The sequence below is a fragment of the Nothobranchius furzeri genome, chromosome 15 (assembly GCF_043380555.1).
Source record: "Nothobranchius furzeri strain GRZ-AD chromosome 15, NfurGRZ-RIMD1, whole genome shotgun sequence".
In the NCBI taxonomy this organism is placed as follows: domain Eukaryota; kingdom Metazoa; phylum Chordata; class Actinopteri; order Cyprinodontiformes; family Nothobranchiidae; genus Nothobranchius; species Nothobranchius furzeri.
In genome coordinates this window covers 44700499-44726802 of record NC_091755.1, presented here as the reverse complement: position 1 = coordinate 44726802, position 26304 = coordinate 44700499, and the positions used below count along the sequence as shown (strand labels likewise).

Here is a 26304-nt window from a genome sequence, read left to right as displayed (position 1 = left end):
CCAAATAACTTATGGGTGGTGCAAATAGTTATAGTTTTTAAAGCTTTTTTGTTTAGTGATCCACTAATCAATTTTATGTAAGATAGAGTGTCACTATAATAGTGCTTGAAATTAGGTTTTTGGTTACTATATTTGCATTTGTGTAAATAGAATTTTTTAACATGGGAGTCAATGAGGATTTGCTCGCTTCTCACACCAGCCCCTAGTGGATGAGGGTGGAACTGTAATTTTTGCTGCATATCCCGACGGCGCTAGAGCTAACCTGAGCTGCAGCTAACGCTAGCTCAAGCTGCTGCTAATGAACTTGCTGGACGAGAGCAAAACAACACACTAACACTCTGGGCATCTCCAGAATGACTGAATGCCTGATAGATCCATAAATTGTGGTCTTTGTCCTCACTGATCCACTTGTGCACACTCCTGGACCACACAGCACTGCAGACCTGCTGGACTCTGGCTAGTCTCCAACATGGACATGACTGAAAATAAAACTGGTTCAATAAAACGTTGAGGTTGGGGGTGTTCCTTCACTCGTCCCACTTTGCTGGATGTTCTAGATCTAGATTGTATGGAGTGGGTAAAGCTGGGAAGAAATGTTTTTTTGTTTTTTTCAAAGGTCCAATTTGTTCCTTTCCTTATGAGTCAGGCAACAAGATGACCTGGGAGCCAGCCCTCGAGTGAGTCTCACAGTTCACACTTGTTCTTGTTTGAATGAAATCCAAATTTGATTCCAACGTTCCCCCTCTGCCTCAGTCCTTCCTTCAAGATGACCTACACCATCTCCAGTGAAGTCTTTTCTACAAGTCAGAGAGCCGATCAGACCGGCGTCCAGAGGAAACCAGTGGAAGAGGCTGGTTCTGGTTCTGCTGCTGATGGCTGCCATGGCAGCTGGCTTCCACTTCCTCTACCTCTGTGATGTAGGGGTGAGCGAGTCTAGTCTCTCCTGAAATGTAGTTTTACTACAAAATACACAACTTTTTATGCGTTTGTGTTATTTTCTTCAGACCAGACAACAGCAGAACAAATCAGAATGACCAAACCCCTGCTGGGTCCGTTATTTAATCTTTAATGTGATTCATGAGGAACGTCCTGATACATGGGTGATGATGGGTTATGATCCTGACATCTGTAGGCCTCAGTTCTTCTCAGATTGTACTCAACATCATCTTAGAACCCACTGGTTGGTTCTGTTTGATGCTCCAGAGACGTTCAGCTCAGAGACCGAGGATGCTGATGATTCGTCACCCAGTGCTGTGATGAAGATGATGATGAGAACAGTGAAGAAGGCAGTCATCTTGTCCAGCTTGGTGTGTTTTCATTTGCTGCTCACTGTTGCACGGAGACAGGAGCTGAGAGTGCAAAGCTCTTTCACCACTTTGGACACATTCAGCTGTTCAGGTGACAGACAGGCTCTCTGTTGCCACCTAGTGGCCATTTGGAGTAACACGGTAAATGAGAGAAACAAACTCTAAATGAGAACTTTAATGTGTGCTTTGCCCAAATACGTGTTCAGTGGCTGTTTAAAGCCCACTTTACCTGAAAGGTGTCTGGTCAGGTGAAAGCAGGCGGTGCTTTTCCTGCTGTTTCAACCTTTGTGCTTTTATTTTGGTAAATTTGGTTTCTCACATTTGAATTTCCAGCCAAAGCAGTGAGCCATGTTTTAAAACATTCTTTATAAAAATGACAAATGTTGTATTTACGTCATTATGGGATGTAATCAGGACCATTTTGAAGTTGGTATTCATAAAGAAGCACTCGGCATTATTACCTTCTGTAAAGCACTGGAGCTCATTTAAAAGGTTTAGTCTTGAAGCAGAATAATAAAGTTTATACTTCAGACCCTCAAGTTCATCAGAAGATGTGAAACTCAAACAGGAAGTGAAAAGGCGAGACCTTCACCGGGTTTTGAGACCAGCGTTTCAGTTCAAATGACAAGCCAATCTTCTTTACATGAAAAGGTTTTTGTGAAGAACAAATCAAATAAGTTTTAAAATAAAATCCGGTGCTCGCCTATGAAAACTAGCAGCAGTCCCCCTACGACCTGCAGCACGACCAACACAACCAGGTCTACTGGGGCTGCAGAAACCATACTGGGGCCCAGCCATAGACTGTACATATACCCAGCCAGCATGCTCTGAGCTGGATCTGGACGTGAGCCCAGACCCACTGAGATCTGGTTTTATTTGTGCTCAGGTGTGGCAGTAATGATGCAACATGTAATGACTATGATGAACGCATACTTAAGGGATTTGTGCAGTCACGTCTCACACACACACACCCCTGACCAGCATCAGACATGTGGAGGCTAGCCTCCAGAACTTCAGACATTCCCGCTGGACACTGGGAGCTTTGATTCCCACCTGGAGGTCAAAGGTCACAGTTTCCTCAGACGTGCTCAGCTTTCAGGTCTCAGGAGGAAAATCCTGAGTCGTAGCACCAGCAGGTCCCGGTTTCTGGACCCACAGAACAACCGTAGCCTGTTTGCTGCTCAGCTACTCACCCGCTTAACCATCTCGTTCATCTGTGGAGCTACATGGGACGTTAAAGGTTCTCAAACGCTTGCCTTCATAACATTAATCGGTGGCGATTACCAACCACGGTCAGACTCTAAATGATGGTGGATATACGACTGTCTAACAAGCGTCTGACTCCTCTGGACTAAAACAAATGAAGGATTATTTTAAAAATAAATTCAAATTACAGGGAAATGTGGTTTTTATGGCGGGCGAGTGAACAGCAGCTTACATCAGCCTGGTGCCGTGGATGTGTTGAGTCCAGAGCTACTGAACGCCTCTGGCTGGTGCTCTAAACACGGTCGGACGAGCAGACGTTACTCCTCCTTCCTCTGGTTGTGAAATTTAAACGTATTTTTGCTCCTGATCTGAAAAGAGGAAGTTCACTTCCTGTTCGGTAAAGCCGAGTTGAAGCAGCTGCCCACCGATACGCCGGACACCAAAGCAACGTTCCTGCAACAGCGTTGCATTGACAGGCGTGGCTACGTCACCAGGTCCGCCACGGCGAACCCAGACGTTTCAGCAGCAGAGAAGCGTGAACGGGAATAAAGGTCCAGACAAATCTCATCTTCAGTAACTTTATTGTTTCAGCATCACCACCACTGGGTTAAATTATTCCAACACACCAATGTGTGCTCGAGTCTGTCAACATGACTGAAATCACACAAACATCACCTTTAATATTCTTCTCCCTCATCTTCCTCTCCCAAGCTGTCGGTTCCCACCTCCTCATAATCCTTCTCCAGGGCGGCCATGTCCTCCCTGGCCTCGGAGAACTCCCCCTCCTCCATTCCCTCACCCACATACCAGTGGACAAAGGCTCGCTTGGCGTACATCAGATCGAACTTGTGGTCCAGCCGAGCCCAGGCCTCTGCGATGGCGGTGGTGTTGCTCAGCATGCACACAGCCCTCTGGACCTTGGCCAGGTCTCCACCAGGAACCACGGTGGGCGGCTGGTAATTGATGCCCACCTTGAAGCCAGTGGGACACCAGTCCACAAACTGGATGCTGCGTTTGGTTTTGATGGCGGCGATGGCGGCGTTTACATCTTTGGGCACAACGTCGCCGCGGTACAGCAGGCAGCAGGCCATGTACTTGCCGTGGCGAGGGTCACATTTCACCATTTGGTTGGCTGGCTCGAAGCAGGCGTTGGTGATCTCAGATACGGTCAGCTGCTCGTGGTACGCCTTCTCAGCAGAGATGACCGGGGCATAGGTGGCCAGAGGGAAGTGGATCCGAGGGTACGGCACCAGGTTGGTCTGGAACTCCGTCAGGTCAACATTCAAGGCCCCGTCAAAACGAAGAGACGCAGTGATGGAGGACACAATCTGGCTGATCAGCCTGTTCAGGTTGGTGTAGGTGGGACGCTCAATGTCCAGGTTTCTGCGACAGATGTCGTAGATGGCCTCGTTGTCCACCATGAAGGCGCAGTCAGAATGCTCTAGAGTGGTGTGGGTGGTCAGGATGGCGTTGTAGGGCTCCACCACGGCAGTCGACACCTGAGGGGCTGGATAGATAGAGAACTCCAACTTGGACTTCTTGCCATAGTCCACAGAGAGACGCTCCATCAGCAGGGAGGTGAACCCAGAGCCTGTGCCTCCCCCAAAGCTGTGGAACACCAGGAAGCCCTGAAGGCCAGTGCACTGGTCGGCCTGAGGAGCAATGGGATTCGTTAAAAGAAGATACTCAAGAACTTTGACGGTAATGTTTTAGTTGACCAACCAGCTTTCGGATCCGTTCCAGGACCAGGTCGATGATCTCTTTGCCGATGGTGTAGTGTCCTCGAGCGTAGTTGTTGGCAGCGTCCTCCTTACCGGTAATCAGCTGCTCAGGATGGAACAGCTGGCGGTAGGTTCCAGTACGCACCTCATCTGAACAAAAACAACTCTCTGAAAACTCCTCAAATCATTTTAATTCTAGAGATCAGGAAAATGCAGCTTTGCTTACCGATGACTGTGGGTTCCAGGTCCACAAAGACCGCCCTGGGGACGTGCTTCCCTGCCCCAGTCTCACTGAAGAAGGTGTTGAAGGAATCGTCTCCTCCACCGATGGTTTTGTCACTAGGCATCTGTCCGTCAGGCTGGATCCCGTGCTCCAAGCAGTAGAGTTCCCAGCAGGCATTGCCAATCTGGACACCGGCCTGGCCAACGTGCACCGAGATACACTCACGCTGGAAAAAAGGTTCAGTCGTTACAAACAAGTTCGGATTTCAGAACCAAGGCCTTCCACTTTAAATGGATTTACAAATTAAACATCTGGGTCGTCACTAGAAGACTCCAGATGTTGAACAGCTTCTTCAGAACACAAAACCGAGGTCATAAGTTTTAATGCAGCTGCGATCCGATGGAGCCGCAGCCCCGCCCCCCGACGGTGGGCGGAGACCATCGTCATACATATACCTTTAGCCCAGAGACGCCGAAGCAGCAGGAGCACGAGACCGGAAGTGGCCCAACGTCGAAAGCCAGTCAAGTTTTAAAAGCAACGACGTCGACAACATCCGGTTATTTTAAGACAATAATGTTTTTAAGTGGACGCCGAGGCATGGTGGGGCTTATTTCATCCACACTTCCTGTTAGGAAAACGCTTCAGACACAAGAGACGGGTCAGCGGACAAACGGCCACACGTCTACGGCACTCGCTCATCTATGCAGGTCATCAGCAAAAAAAGCTCCTTTACGTCACTTCCTCTTTAAGCAAAAACTTCAAAACGTCGAGCGAACGCCTCGTGAGCCGGCATTTAACCGTTAAAGTAGTGAAAATTACGACGGAACCCGATTTTCTGGGTTAAAGTTAGAAAGTGTTTACTCACCATGACTCTAGGAGTTTTAAGTGTTCAACGTTTGAAAGAGGAAGAGGAAACTGAAGCAGCTCGCTCCCACGTAAAGACGTTTATCGGTCTTTGGCAAGAGGCAACTGGTGAAGAAACGTTAGGTGGGGCTATTTATACACACCAGACCGCCGGAAGTACGTTTTTCAATCTGATTGGCTAATGTCACAATGTCCTGTTCCTATTGGTCTAAACAAAGCCAGCTAAGCCGTTTCCACTCAGCAGTTTGGTGAGATCTAAAGCTGAGTTTTACATATCAGTTCGTCCAGATTTTGAGAACTTTTCGGAAAATTCACGTTCTTTTAGGATCAAATCACGTCATTTCAGGACTTACAGCTCAGACAACCACCACCCAACGTCTGACGTCAAACTCACGTTTCAGTTTGGATCATTAACGCGTTTTCTCCTCTTATTTGGATTTATGAAAACATTTTAATAGTTGAAATGCTAAATGATTAATAAAGTGCTTTTCCTGTTAGACTTCTCAATGCTTGAAAGTCTTTTACAAAAGGAGCATAATTAGGAGGACGTCCATAAAAGACTCGGTGACAAAACCTTGGCGGACTCTCTCCTGAAATGAGCCCGACTCCTGTGACACTGGTCATACAGGGACTAACAGCCCGTATCAGAGGGTCTGGTGCCCCTAATTCCTGAAGTCCCCCCCCCCCCCCCCACAGGGCCCCCTGAGGGGGGCGTACTAGATGTACATCAAACAAAAACCAAGTTTTGTTTAAATTCACCCTGTGGTTCGTGAATTAAAAGTCTATGAAGAAAACTGAAGGAAAGACTTCCAGTCACTGATGCAGAGCCACACATCAAGTATTCAGAGGGAGAAAAGTCATTTTATCTCTAAGATGCACAGCCTGAGACGTCACACTTGAACCCTTTTCAGACTGGCATTCTGGAATATGTGTGGACAATTCAGTCCGTTTTTAACCAGAACTGTGTTTTCAGACACACCACTTTTGTACCGGAACTTGTCCTTTCGGCCGCCTTCACACAGCAGGGAACAGTTCCAGATGTCTGGGGGGGGGGGGGGGGGGTGCGGCGGGCGTACATGCGTCATTTACCCAAACAAAGCCATTCAGTCAAACATGGCAGACGAAGAGATAGAATTCCTCTCACTGATCGGACTTATGTTAAGCATAATTCTGCGCACACGAAGACGCACAAGAGACCAGGATGATGAAGCTCAATGGTTAAAGGAATCACGGAAGCGGAGTGATGCGCTCCGTCGCACGTCTAGGAGACGGTACCGTAGGAGGCGAGCTGCCATGGTTCGCCGCATTCTACAGGAGCGAGCTATCTAGGTGCGCACAGCCCCCCCCCCCCCCCCCCTCCCTATCCGGAACTCGACCTCACCAGTCTGAAGCAGCCACCTTGTCCGTATCAAGTCCGGTCCTGTTACTAGGGGCATCGTCCGGTTTCATTACGGGAAACGTTATCCGGATGTTTGTATTCAGACACAAAGGTCTTACGGACAGAGTCCGGAACATTTCCGTTTTTCATGGCCTGTCTGAAGGGGGCTGTAATTAAGTCATTTAATTGATGAATACTTGATCTGGTTACTATGGCAATGCAGAGCTGCCACCCATGCATAATTCAAATAGAGCAATATCAGATCATACAAATACATGATAAATATCTACATATTGTACAAACATGAAATTGCATTGTTAGTGCACGATGGTGTAGTGCCAGGACGTGGTAATGAAGTGTACAAAGGTGAAAGCTGCATTGTTGGAACAACAGTTATGATGGCAGCTCTGCTCTTCCGTAGGTAGGAACCTTCAGACTTTAGGAGAATTCAGCTGAGTGGAAAACCATCTTTGGAACGTTCCTCCTGAGTGTTTCATCCAGCTGCATTACGGGTCTTTTAACACAGCTAAAGCATCGTTTTTACCTTGTTTTTGCTGACCTTCCATTATCTCTGTAGCCTTCTTCAGAGCTTTACTGCTGTTGGTGGCGTCACTTCCTTTCCGTTCATGACGCCACCAACAGCTCCAAAGCTCCGAGGACGCTACAGAGATGATGGAAGGTCAGCAAACACAAGGTAAAGAAGACCCGTAGTGCAGCGGTGGAACCAGATCACCTGGAACGTGATGGTGGGAACAACGTGCAGGAAAACCGCTCTGGTCTTTAACTCATCTCTCAGCTGCTGTACTGGTTGGACCCAGCTTCTCAACTGGCCCTTCTTAACCCTCTCAGGCTCAAAATAAGCTTTGATGAAAGGACGAATAACAAAGTCCTTCAGGGGTTCTTCTGAGTTAAACAATGCTCATGAAGTACGTGTGTGGAGTAACCAGGTACTAACTAAAACTTTATTTACGTAGCGCCTTCACACGGCCCAAGGACCAAACAAAGCGCTGCACAGCAGAAATAAGCATTAAAAAAATAAAATAAAAACATTTAAAACCAGCAAAAACATGCAGATAAAATCTAGGTGGGGCAGCAAAAAGTGCAGAGCCAACAGTCAACGGGACTCTTCCTGAATAAAGGCTAAAGAGTAAAAGTGTGTTTTCAGCCGGCTCTTAAACGAGCGTGGTGGCGTGTTTAACCCGTGCAGGTAGCTCATCCCAGAGCCTCGTTCCCAGCACCGAGAAAGCACGACCCCCTCGACATTCCAGTCTGTGTTCGGGAACGACTAACGGTCCTTGTTGAGCTGACCGACGGTTCCTTGCGGGAACATGAGGCTGAATCAGGTGGGTAGGTTTTAATTGTTGCCTCCAGAGGGTTTACAGCAACAACTAGATTGGTTAGGAGTCACATGTTTTGAATCAGTATATAAATAATCTAATTGTTTACCTGTGAAGAAGGTCCGACGGTGGTGACTGTCACGTTGGGTGCAGGAGGTTTGGACCCAAGATGCAGAATTCCCAGAACGACTCAAGGCAGGAGTGGTTAAAGACAATAATTCCTTTATTTTTAGGAGGATGCGCCAAAAGTCCAAAGCACCAAAAACCAGACTAAATCTCAAAAACACACTGAACGCTCACAAACAAACAAACAAACAAACAAACAAAAGCTCACTCATGAGCACAGACTCAGAGAAACTCGAGAGGGATCAGGACATCGCTGACACACACAACGGACCAACAAACACTGAGGGACAAGACAGGGTTTTAACACAGAGGGAAGCAATCAGGGGAACAGGTGACAGGTGTGAGGAGTGAGGTCTGGAGGGGAGACAGGCGCCAAGCAGAGGGGGAGATCAACCATAACCTATAAACACTAAATAACTAAACCTAAAGACTAAGGGCAAAGATAAACAACTAATGACCAGAGGGGTGAGGAGGACTAATACAAACAAATAGGAACTACACGGGAGTGGCCAGGAGGAAACATGAGGGAAGCCTAGAGGGGGCTGGAGAACACAAGGGGACACAAGGGGGGAACCTGGAGTGGGGACACGGAACATGACAGTGACCTTCTCTTCCCTCCAGCAGCTAAACCACTCAACCTTGGCAAACATGGTAGGAATTGATCATTTTTTGTGAGATTAATAAAAATGAGCAGGAAAGTGAACTCATCAGATCTTTATTTAATTCTAAATGCTAGAAAATCTATTTGGTCAAAAATCCAGTTCAGTTTATTTCTAAAGCTCCAAATCAGGACCAGAGTTGTCTCAAGGACCTTCACACAGTAAACACTCCAGTCAGTCAACAGTTTCCTGTAAGGAACCCGGCAGGTCGCATCGAGTCCCTGACTAGTGTCAGAGTCTTTACAGCAGTACCAATTAGTACCAAGTAGTACCAATTAGTACCAAGTAGTACCAATTAATGGAAGTCTAAACCACCCCCAGTCCCTAGGTGGCAGCGGCGCTCTCACTAATCAACAAGCTGCTCTTTTAACCTAGCAGAAGACCACACACACACACACACACACACACACACACACACACACAAGTAGTTTATTATTTCTTAACAAAATAACCTTTATAACCTGTCTTTATCTGAGTGAATCTATGACTATTCCCACAGATAAACTAGTAGTAGCACATTCTTGGTAAAAGAGAGTTCATGTCAGGAGAGAGGACGTTCCGTGGCTTTCTCCTGCAGGGTTAGCAAACACACTGAAGCTTCTTCTGAGAGAACAAAAAGCTACTTTTATTTTGAAAGATTTCTTCTGTTCAGAGTTTAATGTGATGCATCAGGTGAACGTAGTCATGAGTTTCGTTCACAAAAGCCTCTTTCTTTGTATTCTGCAAGTGAAGAGAAGGCAGACATGTGATTTATGGCCCTCAGAGGTCATCGGAAAATGGGCGACACAAGTACCAGCTAAAGTACCCCCCCTCCCCCGACCCAGCATGAGTTTATCTCAGTGCACGTCGGTCAGGATGGTGTCCAGGTAACCCTCTGTCTGGAGCATGGCATTCAACCTGATGGCCATCGCCGCCATCAAAACCAAACGCAGCATCCAGTTTGTGGACTGGTGTCCCACTGGCTTCAAGGTGGGCATCAATTACCAGCCGCCCACCGTGGTTCCTGGTGGAGACCTGGCCAAGGTCCAGAGGGCTGTGTGCATGCTGAGCAACACCACCGCCATCGCAGAGGCCTGGGCTCGGCTGGACCACAAGTTCGATCTGATGTACGCCAAGCGAGCCTTTGTCCACTGGTATGTGGGTGAGGGAATGGAGGAGGGGGAGTTCTCCGAGGCCAGGGAGGACATGGCCGCCCTGGAGAAGGATTATGAGGAGGTGGGAACCGACAGCTTGGGAGAGGAAAAATGTTGATGACATTGTTCTAATGAAGTTTTTTGCATTTATTCTGTTTTAATCTTGTTGTCTGTTCTCGATGAAGCTGAAATGAACATGTTAGCTCCTCATAACTGGAAGCAGGCAGAGCTAAACGACCAGCTCTAAAGGTTTCAGGTTCCAACCTGTAGAGCAGCTGATGGAGGAGTTTCAGACCAGAAGTTTTCTGCACTCTGTTCCCACCAAAACCTTCCAGATGATCTGGTTTGGCCGCTACTGAGCAGATTTAACCTAGGGCTCAAAGGCTCTGGAAGCAGATCAAGTATCAGATCAGGGCTTCTCACCCTGACCTACATCCAACGTGAAGCCTGAGAAGAAATGACTTCTTCCGCTGAGTACTTGATGTGTAAATGACTCGTGTGTCTGGCAGATGCTTTTCCCCCAAAGTTTCTCACAAATGAAAATGTAATGAGGCAGCTAGCCTCAAGGCAAACGACAAACCACGGGAAAGAGCACGGCTCAGAGGGGGTGTAGAAATCAGTTCAAGCACAGGACGTGCAGAAGGGAAGGATGGAAGGTGCCGGTCTGGAGATGCTCTGAAGGGTTGGGTCTTCCAGACCTTTAGATTAGACTGGGGTGCATCTGTTCTGGTGGGGGTTGGTAGGATGGTCCAGGATTCTTGGTTCACCAGCACCGGTGCTTGAAGTGGAAAAACATAAGTGTCGGTACTCCCCTTCCAAAACAATCTGGGGGGTTGAGGCCCTCTCCATTGCAAAATAACTTAATCCTTGGGGATTAGATTAAACGAGCAGCCTCTAGCATTGCCTCTCCTTTAATGCAAAGTCATCTATGAGGTCGTCTGATGCTGTGTTACTTCTGAGCTGAGCTGATGAGAGCCAGGATGCTCAGGTGTTCTAGATGAGCCTCAGGTTGAGAAGCTTCGCTCGGCAGACGCAGCTGGAACTGCAAACCCATCAGACTAGCAGATTAGGATTATTCTGGTCTAAATGGGAAATGACGCAACAAAACTAACGTAGATATGATTACAGCTAATGATATGGTTATAACACAAAATGAAATCATCTCTCTCTCTCTTTCTCTCGCTCACTAAATAGACAGAAGCCATTATGTATGTATGAGGATCGCTGTAAAGACTCTGACACTAGTCAGTGACTCGATGCGACCTTAGGGTGACCATATTTCCATTTCCAAAAGAGAGGACAGGAGATCTGTGCCTACCGATGACGTCACACCAGGGCTGGGCGACACGGCCTAAAATCAACATCAGCTTATATTGAGGATTTCACCTCGATAACGATAAGTGGACGATAACTACAGGTATGCGCAGTAACACAAGTTGTCCACTAGATGGGGCTGTCACGTGTGTCATGTTGAGTCACATGTTTACGACTCAGTGGTTCAGCTTCTTAAAGGGACATGAACGTTGCCAACCTGCACACATCTTTTCATTTTCATTATCACATTTATTGACACGGGAAAAATTATCTCGATAAGAGTCAGAAATCTTGATAACGATCAATTTTCGATTTACTGCCCAGCCCTACATCACTCTATGGCAACACCACACAAACCACGCTGGGACCATGTTGTCCCCAGGTGAAGAGCTAAATTAATATCAGATTCTGCCAACAACAGGGCTCTAAAACTATTCATATGTGAATATTTAGCATATTTATTACAAAATCTCTTTTTCTGCTGCTTTAGTGCTGCAACAAGGTTTGATCAATAATAAATGATTATACCTTTAGTTTTACTACAGCATCGGTACGCTTCCTGTGCACAGATTATTAAGGATGCTTGTTTCAGCCGTGAGATTAGATGATAGGATCAATGATTAATAAAGTTTGTCACAAACTCCATGGAAACTTTCAGAGAATCCACAAATAGGCTTTCAGACGGTTTGGTTACTGACAGATGTTTGAGTTTAGAAATGAAGCGGATGAGACGGCGTGTCTGACAATTCTGTTTTTCGTCCAACAACATTAGAACATGTCAGTGATGTCTGAGGTGTTTTTATAAAAACTGTATAACTAACACTCCTGGACAGGGTAGGAATTACACAGAGGCTTCTGGGGAGCCCAGTTATTGGGGGGGGGGGGGGTCTGTTTGCCTTGGCCCCTAGAATGCCTTGAAACGGCCCTGGGTGTGTGACCGGGTGCTGAAGGTGATCTGAATTGTATCAGATGTATAAATATGACATGTGTATAACTTATTGTTTTATACAGGTAAAAACGGGTAGTGGAGATAAATCTACCTACATTTGACTTTGTTTTCCTGTTTTTATTGAACTATTTCCTGTCCTGTCTGTCTCTCATCTTCCTGCATCTCCTCTAAACTCTCCAGAAAAACTGCTGCTTGGATTCATACTTTCTCACCTCATCAGTTACTTCTGAGCAGATCAAAGATCTCCTGACCGCAAGGCGGAGAGCGCGTTTCGATGCTGCGTCAGTGAGGTGACATCACCGCAGCACACGATGAGCGGAGCGTGTCAGGAACGAGTAACAGAGTACCTGATGATGTAAACCGATATGAACGATCACGTGTTAATAATGTTTTGTTGATCCACCTTGAGAATGCATCGTGCGCCGGACGCAGCGGGCGCACCAACGATCAGCGCTCTGCGTCCTCTCGGCTCAACAGAACCCCGCTGCGCTGAGAGTCCATAAATATTGTAATATAGGCAGAAACTGGATATTTCCCTGAAAGATATCTACCCCCCATAACTCGATCCCTGCTCCTGGACGATAAACCGGACATTATGATCAATGTAGGACCCCCCCCCCCCGGACAGAGTGAAAAATGGACATGTCCGGGGAAAGGAGGACGTATGGTCCATCTATGCGTGCTGGGCTCCTTATACAGTAAACTTTTTACTGAGTGGCTTCATGACCTGACCTGTATTGGAATGTTTACTTTGAGCCTTGAGACGACTTGTTGTGACTTGGTGCTACATAAATAAACTGAACTGAATGAATAACAATGAGGGCTGCTGTAAAATTCCATCTCCAGTCCACATCCAGTATTCTCTCTTCTGTCTCATGAACAGCAGCTGGGATGTTATGGTTTTGTATTTTTTTTTGTTCCAACAACAAACTCCTCCTCTGGTCTTGCTCCGTTCTACATTTCAGTTTGGATGCCATTTCTTCCACATCTGACCTGGTTGGCCAGATGATGCGTGCTGTCATCATTGTGAGAACATGCAAGCTGGCAGAAAACTCGCCTCTTATTTTCTCCTCTCCTCCTGCCTGCCTTGCTCGTTTAGAGAGAGAATGCATTTCTGTGGTGGCGCCATAGCACCACTAAAGGAAGTCCACAGGCCCTGCTGCAGGAAAACATTAAATATAAGAGACTAGAAATCATGCACTGAATCTTTTCCCCTATGTCAACCTTGATGCCCAGACCTTTTACCCCACAGACTCATGAATGCTGACCCCCAAACTCTGTGAAGTGCTAGCTTCCTTCTCTTTATGTTCTGTGTTCTCCTCAGAATTCATTGCTCATCTATTTATCGAGCTAGCTACATAGCTATCGAGCTAGCTACATAGCTATCACATAGCTAGCTCGATAGCTATGCTGCAGTGAGGGTGTAAATCCACCAGGGGGCGCGGACGCCCTGTGACAAGCAGCGAAGAAGAAGAACGCCGTTTGGAAAATGGCGGGCCCTTTGACAGAAGAACAAGTCGCACGTCAACTTTATGATTCGCTGCAGGTAATTTAGTTAAAAGTCGTTTCGCGCTTGTAAACAGGAACATGTTTAGTTGTTGTTAATTTCTTTTGTCGCACCCGGTCCAGTCCTGCGTCCGAACCAAAGTTCTGGGCTCGTGAGTTTATCTGAAACACGAAACATAAACGTTAAATGTTTATTATACATACTTCTGGACACGTTCGTCGTTTTCAAACCTTCATAGTTCATAAATCATCCTGTCTGACCTTTAGAGGACAGAAGCTAGCCAAAGTTCGTCATGTTTACTTTCACACTAAACGTGTTTGTCTAGTTTATTATTTTAATGATCCTATTCTGTTAGTTAATAAAATTTTTATTTCAGTTTTTCCTCCTTGCATCTGTTTAAACACCATTTCCGTGTTGGTGGTGTATTTTGGGCGTTTCTGATGTTTCTGTAAGTCTGCACATGGAGATGTTCTCATTTAAACACGTTTATATTGGAGGAGTTTTATCGTGAGTGAATGAATGATGTGAAATGATTGTTGGGTCGGTCCCAGCACTTATAAATGATGACATTCCTGTGGTTTTGCTCTTAGTAAATAAAGTTTTAATCAGAAGAAATTCCTCACATGAACATATTTAAGGTGAATCAGGGGTCTAACTGACCGTTTTGTCCCGGAGGCTGCAGCTTGTCCTTTGGTGCAGGGTTTGTACTTGAAGGAAGACGACAGCATGCTGGAGCTGCTGTGCTCTCCCTCTGAGCTCCGCACCGACATCCTGGCCTGGATCTGCAGCAGGTACCCTCACCTGTCTCTCTCATTCATTACAAACAAATGACTTCATCACTCGTCTCTTCATGCACCGCTTTACAGGATCGATCCAAACGTTGCCAACTCAAAAGCAGCGAGGTCCCATGATCCGCACGCTTTGACCAAAGGTGAGAGAATCACTTTTCCTTTCTTTGAGCTCATGAATGAATCTTTTTTCCTCCTGAGCAGAAATGGCCGCGTTTGGCCACGAGCTGATGCTGATCCAAGCAGACGACCTGGACCTGATCAGGGTGAGGGCTCGCTGAAACCTACCGGAACGTGTTTTCAGTTAAAGATGGCTCTAATGAAAAAGCGGCCTTCTGTGTGGGGGGGTTTCTCTTCAAGGGTAAAGCCAGTCCCCGCCGACAGCTTCGCTTCCTGGAGCAGCTCTTGATTCTCGTCCCTGGCTGTAAAAACTCCGCTGAGCGCCGGACTGACGGAGAGTTGCTGCTAAGTCAGCTGTTTGCTAAAGATAACCTAGCGAACCTCACACAGATGCTCCAACCAACCCTCGACCCCTGGCCTGTGCACATCAAGTACGTATAGATCTAGAGCTTCAAATTTGATTCTCAAGAATTAGAATCGATTGTTTGATTTGATCCGATATATCCGGTCAGCGATCTCGTCTTTTTTAGCTGTTAGCTTAATTGCATGACTATGTAGTGGTGTAGTGTATTACCACCTACCACTCTGCTACAAATGAATGAAATGTTGGCAGTTTAAAATGGCCGCATGGCCCAGTCCTAGTCTCAGAACTGTGCTTTCACAAACATGCTGTCAGGCAGGATTAGCAGCCAGATTCAGGACGGCCACCAGAGGAAGTAAGAAGAGTCAATAACTGCATCCATGTGTGGCCGTGTGAGCGTCCTGTCACTGTGTCTCGATTGATCATGCGCCCTGGCTACTTGGCCAAGGGGATGTCCCTTTGGCTGACTGGTTAGCACGCGTGACTCTCACCCGGGAGTCTGGGGATCGAATCCCGCCCGGGCCCTCTTCTCTCCACCTGCCACACCTGGACTGCTACTGGAACACAAACCTAGGGCGCTAGAACTAGCGCTGCCACAGACGGCTGTTTTAGTAGTCGACTAATCCAGTCACTCATTAAAGTTTAGCTTGTTGCGTCAGGATGCTCTGATATACCCTCATTAGCATCTAGTCTGAAGTGTGATCCGCTCTGAGCCATTTAGTAATAACGACCAGGTGATCGCTTCTCAACAACTTGAGTTAACTTGTGACCTGTTAGTACAAACGCTGCAGGCAGGTCCGGGTCATGCGCTCCAGGACGGCTGGGACAGGTGGGACATACGTGCTACTCTGACTTCCATACTTAACACATCCGCCGTTTTATGGCTATGTCATCATTAGCTGGGTTTTACTCTCCTGTCTACATCCACCTTGTCCCGAACACGGCGGGAAAGCTTCAGAATTGGTGTGTGGAACGTTTCCGCTCCACTAGCCTTGCTTTCTTCACGTGAGACCGACTCTGTTGCTCCGCGTAGCAGCACCACTCTTTCTGACTGGATGAGTGAACATCTTCATCAGAGACAATATTCTTCTTCTGAATCAGTCGTTAGTCACCAGACAGTCAACAACGACCAGACCTGTCAGCATTTGTACGTTTCTCTCTCTAATTTTGGCTGCTATTCGTTTGTTCCTCCTCTCGTCCTCTCCCGTAGCCGGGAGCCTCCCGTAGCTGGGAGCCTCCCGTAGCTGGGAGCTTCCCGTAGCTGGGAGCCTCCCGTAGCTGGGAGCCTCCCGTAGCTGGGAGCCTCCCGCAGCTGGGAGCTTCCCGTAGCCGGGAGCCTCCCGTAGCTGGGAGCTTCCCGTAGCCGGGAGCCTCCCGTAGCTGGGAGCCTCCCGTAGCCGGGAGCTTCCCGTAGCCGGGAGCCTCCCGTAGCCGGGAGCCTCCCGTAGCTGGGAGCTTCCCGTAGCCGGGAGCCTCCCGTAGCTGGGAGCCTCCCGTAGCTGGGAGCCTCCCGCAGCTGGGAGCTTCCCGTAGCCGGGAGCCTCCCGTAGCCGGGAACCTCCTGTAGCCGGGAACCTCCTGTAGCCGGGAACCTCCTGTAGCCGGGAGCCTCCTGTAGCCGGGAGCCTCCTGTAGCCGGGAGCCTCCTGTAACCGGGAGCCTCCTGTAGCCGGGAGCCTCCTGTAGCCGGGAGCCTCCTGTAGCCGGGAGCCTCCTGTAGCCGGGAGCCTCCTGTAGCCGGGAGCCTCCTGTAGCCGGGAGCCTCCTGTAGCCGGGAGCCTCCTGTAGCCGGGAGCCTCCTGTAGCCGGGAGCCTCCTGTAGCCGGGAGCCTCCTGTAACCGGGAGCCTCCTGTAGCCGGGAGCCTCCTGTAGCCGGGAGCCTCCTGTAGCCGGGAGCCTCCCGTAGCCGGGAACCTCCTGTAGCCGGGAGCCTCCTGTAGCCGGGAGCCTCCTGTAGCCGGGAGCCTCCTCCTGTAGCCGGGAGCCTCCTTTAGCCGGGAGGCTGTTTTCAAGCTCTGAAAACTCGAGAGTGTTGCTCAGACTACTGAAGATGGACATCTCCACCATCTTCTGGTGTAAAGTAGTAACTTCAGATTTGTAGCTGTGGCTCCTTAAAGTCGGAGTTAAAGAGCAAGTCACCCCCTACCAGAGTATTACTCAACTCCCACTTCCTGTTTGGAAAATGCAACAAATGCTGTTGCTAAGCAGACCGAGAGGGCGGAGCCTCTAACAAACACACACACACACACACAGGCTCACAACGACATTGTGACATCATATGGTACCAGCTGACGTTCTAGGGTACCTCTTAGCCAATAGCGATGGCAGATTGAAATTGAAATGCAGTGCAGAGTTTTTACCTGAAGAGGGCGCACCACTGACAGTTTTAGGCGGAAAATAAAAATTGTAACAAAAATGCACTGAAGTGCAAAACTACTGAGGTCCTGGTGCTCGCCTGTGTGGGATGAGGCTACATTAAGTATATTACTGGACTGTGTGCTGTGGGGACTGTGTTATTGCTGGTGTTTGTGCGGTTCAGCGCTTCGGTCGGCTCCAGCGCTGTTTTAAAAGGTGTTTTATAAATAAAGTTGGATGGAGCACCAACGGCTGTCAGCGGGGGGGCTGACGGTCCGATCCGGCCACAGGGTCAGGGTGGAGCGAGGTCTGGACTTGTCTGGAACCCAGCAGGAGGATGTCTGTACTCTGTTGGCAGCAAGCGGAGCCAGACTGTGGAGCGTTGGTGTGTGGGCGGTTCCACCCGAGCCTAACCCTAGTCCATGATCGTCTTTTGTCTCTCAGGGCGTTACGTAAGGGCACGAAGGCGTCCTGCCAACCACCAGCTGAGATTCCCGATGCTGCTGCTCTTCTACAGTCGACTCGGACACAACTGAAGGAGCTGCAGTCGCAGGTCTGCTGTGGAAACATCTGGAACACTTTCATGGGGTGATGTGGTCTTTGACAGGTTTTTCTGCTCGTGAGGATAAAATAAGACGGTTTAAACGGGAGATGTTCGTACGATCCACCCTGCCCAGCAGCAAACGGCAGCCTGCTCCCATCGGAGCGCCGTCATCACCGTTTCCCTCAGTCAACACTGGGAGCCTCAGCAGCCGCGGCGTTGTGGGCGGGGCCTACCGGGCCTGGGCCCACCCTGATGCAGCCGAGAGGCCGATATGCCAGAGTTCCCTTTCAACAGAACATAATTAAAATGTTCTGATCCAGAAGGTGTAGCCCGGCTGGTCCGACTGTTGTTTTCCCATCAGAACACCTGAGCTGGACGCCGAGCCCAGCGCAGCTCGCTGTCGGCGCGTCCGTCAGGTGGACAGCGAGCTGAAGGTGTGGAGAGGGGCTTGGAGCGCGTCGGTCACCAGAACCAGAACCAGAAGGCTCCTCCCACTGAAGCGAGTGTTTCCAAACCCCGTCTCTCAGAGAGACGCGTCTCTTAGAAAGTTCCTGATGATGAAACCGGGGCTGAAGAGCGCCGGTTCCTGTCTCCGGTGTGGCGACGCCTCCATGAGCCCGTCCGAGTCCAGAACCTCACATCCTCTTCAGCTCAGAGAGCTCCTGTAGACATCTGATCACACACAAGCAGGTGACCCGTACACCTGGTCTCACGTGTGTGTGTGTGTGTGTGTGTGTGTGTGTGTGTGTGTGTGTGTGTGGGTAAAGTCCTGACAGCAGAAACATGGCTGACTGCTTAAGGTTGTTTATTTTGATTCATTCCATCGTGTTTAAATAAAGTTGGAACCGATGGTGTTCGTCTCCGGACATCACGCTGCTCCAGAAGGTCTGGCGCTCCCAGCGGGAGGCTCTGACCCACGAGCACGCTGCTGACTGGATGCTTTGTTCTGTTCTCAGTGTGATTTCCTGAGCAGCGAGGAGGAAACGGCGTCCGTCTTCTCTCCGAGCTCGCTGCGTTTGGCAGCGTGTGACCTCCAGCAGCTGATGACGACCTTCAGCCATGTTTACGAGATGGATTTCAGAGCCTTCTGCAACAGAACGCCGCCCGGCTTCACCACCGAGGCCAAGGTCTTCCAGAGAGTCCACCAGCAGCTGCAGGCCTGCAACACGGTAAGCCAACGAATCCGACCCGGTAGCTGGTTCCTGAGCCTTCGTGTTGGCACGGCGACGGACTTTTGCATCAGAAGGTTAAAACCAGGGTGGGTTCTGATGAGTCCAGATGTTTAAACATCTGTTTCCTAGTCCCATCACTGAGGAATTTATGCTGTTAGCTGTCAGAAAAGACCAAAACACGGAAACCTCTCCAGCCATTTCCTGGGATTCGACTTGAACGTGATGATGTCAGCGACATCATGGATACAACTTGAGCTCAGGTCTGACCTGAAAAGCATTGAACTGCTTTCTTCTCCTTTGACCCCCCCATCCAGGAGCTGGAAATGCTTCTGGAAGTCTCTGAAGCTTCAGCGGCTGTGAGTGAAGAGGTGAAGCAGCTCCAGACACAACCTCGCTACTGGAGCCGAGGAGAGAAGCGCCCTCTACGTACGTCTACGGTCTCGTAAATGCACACACCTCCACGTTCTTCATCCTGTTTTCCTCCTTCAGCCGATCAGCTGGAGGAAATCACCCAGAGAGTGGGAAACAGCTTCTCCCAGTTTGGTTCCTGGTCCTGAACCTCGTCGCCAAGCGGATCAGACGGACGCAGAACTGAAGCCCGGGACGGACGTCTGCTTTTGCTCGGCTGCCAGATGGCTGTTCTTCTGGATTCCTGAACTTTTATCCAGAACTCGTTTTAGTTCTTGTGTTTGAACCATGTCAGCGTGTCTTTGTGACTCGTCTTGTTGGTGCTAAACTGTTTATACTTGTTTATAGAAGTAAATAAAAACTGTTGGTATAAGATCTAAATAAAACACGGTTCTTTGAAAAAGCCACGTCATCGTTTAGTTTGGTCTGAAATGATCGGGTGGAGCAGCGGTCCCCACCTTGTGGGGAACCGGTCGTGTCTGGCGGGCCAGGCCGACTCCCACCCCCGTCCTGCAGGAGTAACGACACACTTTACACCGTTTATGGATGTGTTATTACACTGGTGGGTGTTACTAACGTCATTTTTGCTGTAACCTGAGTTTGAGCAGACACCTGTGGAGAGCACAGGTGTCTGCTGAGGTAAAGGGGTGCAAGTGCATGAGTTGCCCCCCCCCCCCCCTTACCGGTTGACCTACAGAAGCACTCACACGTCACACTGGGTCACAGCAGCCATGTTTAATGAGGCAACAGCCGACATGAACATTATCAGACCGTCTCTACACAAGAAAAGCTGATGCAGCTCCACGGTCAGAAGCCTCTGCTGGCCAGCCACTCCTTCAGCTCCAGGTCATAGTGACCTTTGACCTTTAGCGTCATGGTGACCTCGTTGACCTGCGTGGGCAGCTCTTTCCCCGTCACCTCCTTCAGGTACTCCTTCACGTGCTTCTCCAGAGCCCATATGTCCCCCTCCACCTTCCGCACCAGCGTCATCTTGCGGTTACCGTGAGTCAGGTCCGTGTAAACCGGGATGTTGTGCATGCGGGAGCGGCGGATCATGTACGGTAGATCCGGCGGAGACTCGGCCGGAGGGATCCATCCGGACGGGGCGGCTCCGGCGTGTTTAGGCGGAGCGGGAACTCGAGATGGAGGAATGAGCCGCTCCACGAACGCGTACTCCTCCGTGGACTCCACCACGGCCGGGTGGGACGCCAGCCCGGGCCCGGCGGCGGCGGCATGGCCGCTTTGTGTCCGGCTGTGGAGGACAACAGGTCCGCGTAGAGCCCCGCGGAGCACCGCGGCCCGAACGCCGAAGCAGGGCGACATTTTGAAGATTTGAACCGGAAAAGGTCTTCCTCAGAGTTTATGTAAAACCGGAAAAGGAAGTGTTACGTAAACGTCACTGGTTTTAGATAGATTTGAAAAACACGATTAAAGAGAAAACAAATATTTTGGATCAGATTTTGGCAAAATTAATAAGATTTTAGGAATCATCCTCTATTTTTTTTTATTTTAGGAATTATCCGCCTAGGCTCAAATTCGGGAGTGATGCTGCCACCCTGTGGCGTGAATTGGTATCGCACCAGGAGTCACAAGTTGTGTTTATTTTATTTATTTATTTATTTTAGACATCACAACTAACTCTGGTGAGTTTGAGATTGTGGAGCCACATGAGCACATGGTTAACTCCTGATTCGTCACACGAAACCCTTAGTTTGCAGCTAAATGTACAACTAATTCATTTTTGTAATCTGCTCAGTTCCAGATGGCCACCACGGTCAACCAATCACATAAAACACGAAGATAGTTACCTTATGACTTTTATAGGTACTTAGCTAAGTGTTTGTGTGCTAGACTCCAGTAAAAACTAGATTTGTTCTTAGAGCGTTGAGATCAACGGTGGGTCCAGCTGCTGTTCATCCAGACTGTTTAACATGGCCGGCGCCAGGATTGGGCCAAGCAGCTCTTGAATGCCCCCTCCAAACCCCCACCCCCCGCACGCGTACTGGTGTTCTGACTATCTGTATTTCCTCGTCGAATATTCCTACCCCAGAGTGTTACGACAGTTTCGCTCTTTACAGCACAGTAATACGCTTATTAAGCACACTTTGTTTTAGGTGATGTTACTCAAAAATACATAATTATTAGTAAAATATAGTGTTTGTTGTGATTTATTTATGAAAAAGACCGTGTTTGTCATGATTCCATGAATGAAGGTAAACAATGGGAAACATTTTTTTACAGTATAACAACGATATTTTACAAGCTAACTGTCAGGTAAACATACAACAAGCAGTAATATAACAACTTCCAGAGGTAGCGTCTCTTCAGGTAAACGACCGGTGACGTAGTAGTCGGTCTGCGCATTTCCCCAAAGTAGCACATAGACGAGTAGCCCGGACAGTCAGAACACCGCGTGGACCGTAGCGTGACCACTCTGTCTCGCTTTTTTCACAGTCTCCCGTTTCGTGTTTAAATCATGCGTAAACTGCATGGAGAACGCCTTGGCTGGCTTCCAACCAGGAAGTGGAACTTTAACACAGGTCCACGCATCCTGAACCATCAAAACGGATATATACATATATATATATACATACATATATATATATATATATATATATATATATATATATATATATATATGTATATGTATATATATATATATATATATATATATATATATACATATACATATATATATATATATATATATGTATATATATATATATATATATATATATATATATATATATACATATATATGTATATATATACAATGGTCAGTTTTTAGGTACTGTTTGACCGTTCAACATCTGGTCAAAAAGGAGACACGAGACTGCACGTGTTCCCTTTAAATCAGCCTGCCTTCATCCCACCAGCTGGAGCTCAGAGCCTGCAGCTCTGACAGAGATAACGAAGTCATAACAACATTTGCTCCTCAAGGTCCCTCACAGTATACCCTTCCTGTCTACGTCTCTTTGCTCACAGAAGAAAAGAAGATTTTAAAATTAAAGATGAACTTCCACATCTAAAGTTAAATAATCATTAAATGAACATTTGTTCATTGCTACGTATAATAATTATAAAATAATGATATGTTTCATTAATGAAATATGTTTCAGCATGTTTACTTGACCAGGTCATAACCATATTGCACTCACACAAGAACAAGTTAAGTCTATGACACATAAAGAGCCTTTACCCCAGATCAGAGCCTCCCTCCGGTATTGAAGAAGGCGTTTCTGAGATTCTTGGTAATATCCCTCAAACTTGTCAACCTCTGGTTGGCTACACAATCATAACATGAGTTCCTTAAAACTGGATCACTCGGGTGATTCAGCAGTTCTAGAGAAAGCTTCAGGCCAGCCACCTGCAGCAAACCCTCTTTAACCACCAAAGCTTTTGACACGTCGTCAAAACCTTTTTGCACCTGCAAAGCTGATAAAGCAAACGGTTCCTACAGAACAAGCTGAGATTGCTTAGAGTCTTTAAGAGTCCATCAGACGCACAGTACCATCTGACTGTTATGACCTGGAGACAACTCTAAGACCGGTTTAGTGGGGCCGCAGTTTCTTCTACGGACCTCGGTGCCTGGAAGTCCGAGGACTTAGACATTCCAGATCTACCGAGAGGGTCTCCGAGAACAGGTGAAGTAGACATGACAGATAGCGTCTGATGTAGTTTTTGATAATAATCAACTCATAGCTTAAGGCAAACCAAATTATTTTACATCCAGAGCGCAGCTCTCCAAGATACGGAAGTTCTGACTAACATCGCATTCACACATAGCTTTTATGCTATGACCATCCATCACAATTAATGCTTAGTTAATTTGTCATGTTTTAATTGTTGGTAAAATAAATTCTTACTTTTATAAACCTGACTGTTTTCTACATCAAAACAAAGTGTGTACAATCCCTTAATAAATAAAGAGTCCTAGAATCTTCTGATTAAAGCACAATAAAGACCAAGCAGGGTGATATTCTATATTTAGATAAGAGTATCACAGCTTATTGGTCATATGTAGAGGTAATATATATATATTGAGCTCTTAAAGCACTCAGTTCACCAAACCCTATATATATATATATATATATATATATATATATATATATATATATATATATATATATATATATATATATATATATACACACACACACACACACACACACACACACACACACACACACACACATATATATATATGTGTGTGTGTGTGTGTGTGTGTGTGTGTGTGTGCAGGGCCGGAGTGGGACACATTTTCAGCCCTGGAGTTTCAGACCCCAGACCGGCCCACTTAACGAATTATTATTAAAATCAAGTTAGAACTTTATATGTATAGTCTACAAAAGCACACTACTCGGTAAAGCCTTGTAATTGTAAAGCAAGAAAGAGTTGAAAGAGTTGAGTTGCTTTACAAGAAAGAGCAACTCTTTCTTGTAAAGCAAGAAAGAGTTGCTTTACAATGTAGGTTTATTTGAACATCAGTGCACATCTCCAACATTGTTCTTTACAACACATTCTCTAACAATATAACAATCCACCTTCTGTTCAAACAGCTGTTCTGAGATTTTCAAACCTTTAAAATGAAATGACTCAGCACTCCCTTTCACACTTTTTCCAGTTTCCCTAGACTCACCTGCACACAATTAAAATAATCATCTGTAAAGCTTTAGCACATTTGATATGGAAAACACATCTTTGTAACCAATTAAAATATTTTCTATGGCAAAATAAGCAGGCTTATTTAATTTTACTTTCATTCTAATAGCGATCTGTTGTGGGCTTTGTGCATTTACTAACAGAAATACATCAGGTCACTACTATTATTTGGGCATTAAAATTATTATAATGAAACTGATGTTTGCTTGTTTGCACATGAGTTGGCTCACCTTCTATCCCAACAGGAGCAATACCCTCACTGCTGGCTCCTGGCTCTTCTTCTGACACTACATTGTGTGAAAATGGTCACAATTCAGCATTCATTTTCCTTTTTTACATGCTTTCTGATCAATGCTGAATCATCTAGCATTTTAGAACACTTTCATATAGAGCCAGGATAGTTTTCATCATATAAATTTCAATAATATTCAGTTCACTGACTCAATAAGTAATCCTACCAGTACATGCCCGCTCTGGAATTGTGGGTTTCTGCCTGGTGCTTATTAGGCCTACAGGATCTTGTGTTTGACTCTGACAAGACAGTTTGGTGGCGTCAGTCACATCATACTGTAAATTATATTACATAACGTTATGTCATGATGCCATATAATTCATTATTGATGCTTAATTAACTTGAATGGTGATTTGCAGCCGGTAAAGTTTAACATCTTGACTTGCCTTACCCGTTTTATCTTCATTTGAAGTTAAAGACCGCGAGCTTGTTTGAGAAAAAAAGGCGCTCATTTTTGCACATTTAGCTGCATCCAGGGCCAGATTAAGACTTCGTTGTGCCCTGGGCAACAATATTAAAGGGCCCCATCATCACGACCCAAGGATCACCATAATATGGTCACATACAGAATATTTTACTGTAATATGCAGTAAATATACTCAATGCTTGAATGCCTGACATCACGTAACCCTATCAGAGTAACCTTTGACCCACCTCGTGTGGACTGACCAATGAGGAGAGGGTCTTAACTTGAGGCCCTCTCTTCATTGGTCAGTCTGCATGAGACTGACTCTTAACTGACGTTCAGTCATAGGCAGCGAAGCGTCTCTGTGCAGCGCAAAAGCCCGGGTGGACAGTTTGTTTAATGTAGGGTGACCATATTTCCATTTCCAAACAAGAGGACAGGGGATCTGTGCCTATGACGTCACACTATGGCAACGCCACACAAACCATGTTGGGACCCATTTTTTGTAAGAACTAAATTAATATCAGATTCTGCCAATAAAAGGGCTCTAAAACAACTCATATGTAAATATTTAGCATTTTTAATGCAAAATCTCATTTTTCTGCTTTAGTGCTGCAACAAGGTTTTAATAATAATAAATTATTATACCTTTTGTTTTACTTCAGCATCGGTAAGCTTCCTGTGCACAGATTATTAAGGATGCTTGTTTCAGCTGTGAGATTATACGATAGGATCAATGAAAAAATAAGTTGTCCCACACTCCATGGAAACTTTCAGAGAATCCACAAATAGTGGCTTTCAAATGGTTTTGTTACTTTTTGCAAGTTTATAAAAGCAGCAGATGAGACAGCATGTCTGATAATTTAGTTTTTCATCTGATAATATTAGAGCATGTCAGTAATGTCTGAGGAGCTTTTATAAACACTGTATAACTAACAATACTGGAGAGGGTAACAATTACACAGAGGCTTCTGGGGAGCCCAGTTATGGGGTGGGTGGGTGGGGGGGGGGGTCATTTTGCCTTGGCCCCCAAAATGTCTTGAAACGGCCCTGGGTGTGTGACTGAGTTTTGAAGGTGATTTGAATTGTATCAGATGTGTAAATATGACATGTGTATAACTTATTGTTTTTTACTGGTAAAAACGTGTAGTGGAGATAAATCTACCCACATTTTACTTTTCAACACTTAGTTTTGTTTTCTTGTTTTTATTTAACTATTTTCCTGTCCTGTCTGTCTCTCATCTTCCTGCGTCTCCTCTAAACTCTCCAGAAAAAACTGCTGCCTGGATTCTTACTTTTTCACCTCATCAGTTACTTTTGAGCAGATCAAATGGATCTCCTGACCGCAAAGCGGAGTGCGCCTTTCGATGCTGCGTCAGTGAGGTGAAATCACCGCAGCACCGCGCAGCACAGGTGATGAGCTGCGCAGCAGCAGAGCGCTTCAGGCACAAATAAGACAGAAAATAGAGAA

The 26304-nt window shown here is 46.8% G+C and overlaps 4 protein-coding genes across 5 annotated transcripts; 2 read left to right on the top strand and 2 right to left on the bottom strand.

Moving 5' to 3' along the window:
- Positions 1-3077: 3077 nt before the first annotated feature.
- LOC107391533 (tubulin alpha-1C chain) lies at positions 3078-5460 on the bottom strand. The gene is made up of 4 exons (XM_015968866.3): positions 5323-5460; positions 4461-4683; positions 4236-4384; positions 3078-4165 (listed from the first exon to the last, which is right to left on the bottom strand). The coding sequence occupies exons 1-4, from the start codon at positions 5323-5325 to the stop codon at positions 3191-3193; spliced, it is 1350 nt and encodes a 449-aa protein (XP_015824352.3). The 5' UTR covers positions 5326-5460; the 3' UTR covers positions 3078-3190.
- A 4246-nt stretch (positions 5461-9706) lies between these two features.
- Positions 9707-10087, top strand: LOC107391534 (tubulin alpha chain). Its single transcript, XM_015968867.3, has one exon. The coding sequence runs from the start codon at positions 9707-9709 to the stop codon at positions 10070-10072; it is 366 nt and encodes a 121-aa protein (XP_015824353.1). The 3' UTR covers positions 10073-10087.
- A 3521-nt stretch (positions 10088-13608) lies between these two features.
- Positions 13609-19877, top strand: haus7 (HAUS augmin-like complex, subunit 7). 2 transcript variants are annotated; one of them, XM_015968869.3, is made up of 9 exons: positions 13609-13763; positions 14400-14515; positions 14591-14655; positions 14717-14778; positions 14873-15063; positions 17794-17902; positions 18850-19062; positions 19380-19491; positions 19555-19877. In XM_015968869.3, the coding sequence occupies exons 1-9, from the start codon at positions 13707-13709 to the stop codon at positions 19620-19622; spliced, it is 993 nt and encodes a 330-aa protein (XP_015824355.1). In that variant the 5' UTR covers positions 13609-13706; the 3' UTR covers positions 19623-19877. The 2 variants fall into 2 exon arrangements, with proteins under 2 accessions (XP_015824355.1, XP_015824356.1); XM_015968870.3 differs by having other exon boundaries at positions 13670-13763; positions 14407-14515.
- Positions 19878-20193: 316 nt separating this feature from the next.
- Positions 20194-20845, bottom strand: mrpl49 (mitochondrial ribosomal protein L49). The gene has a single exon (XM_015968871.3). It carries the CDS (start codon positions 20794-20796, stop codon positions 20281-20283), a length of 516 nt encoding a protein of 171 aa, XP_015824357.1. The 5' UTR covers positions 20797-20845; the 3' UTR covers positions 20194-20280.
- Positions 20846-26304: the final 5459 nt, after the last annotated feature.

Bases quoted from the DNA above. Each gene is read 5' to 3' on its own strand.
- mrpl49 (XM_015968871.3), bottom strand. From the start codon at position 20,796: ATGTCGCCCTGCTTCGGCGTTCGGGCCGCGGTGCTCCGCGGGGCTCTA.
- haus7 (XM_015968869.3), top strand. From the start codon at position 13,707: ATGGCGGGCCCTTTGACAGAAGAACAAGTCGCACGTCAACTTTATGAT. The intron at 19,063-19,379 runs GTAAGCCAACGA...CCCCCCATCCAG, and splicing joins AGCTGCAGGCCTGCAACACG to GAGCTGGAAATGCTTCTGGA. The intron at 19,492-19,554 runs GTACGTCTACGG...TTCCTCCTTCAG, and splicing joins AGGAGAGAAGCGCCCTCTAC to CCGATCAGCTGGAGGAAATC.
- LOC107391533 (XM_015968866.3), bottom strand. The intron at 4,385-4,460 runs GTAAGCAAAGCT...GTTTTTGTTCAG, and splicing joins CCTGGAACCCACAGTCATCG to ATGAGGTGCGTACTGGAACC. The intron at 4,166-4,235 runs GTTGGTCAACTA...ATTGCTCCTCAG, and splicing joins TGGAACGGATCCGAAAGCTG to GCCGACCAGTGCACTGGCCT.
- LOC107391534 (XM_015968867.3), top strand. From the start codon at position 9,707: ATGGCATTCAACCTGATGGCCATCGCCGCCATCAAAACCAAACGCAGC.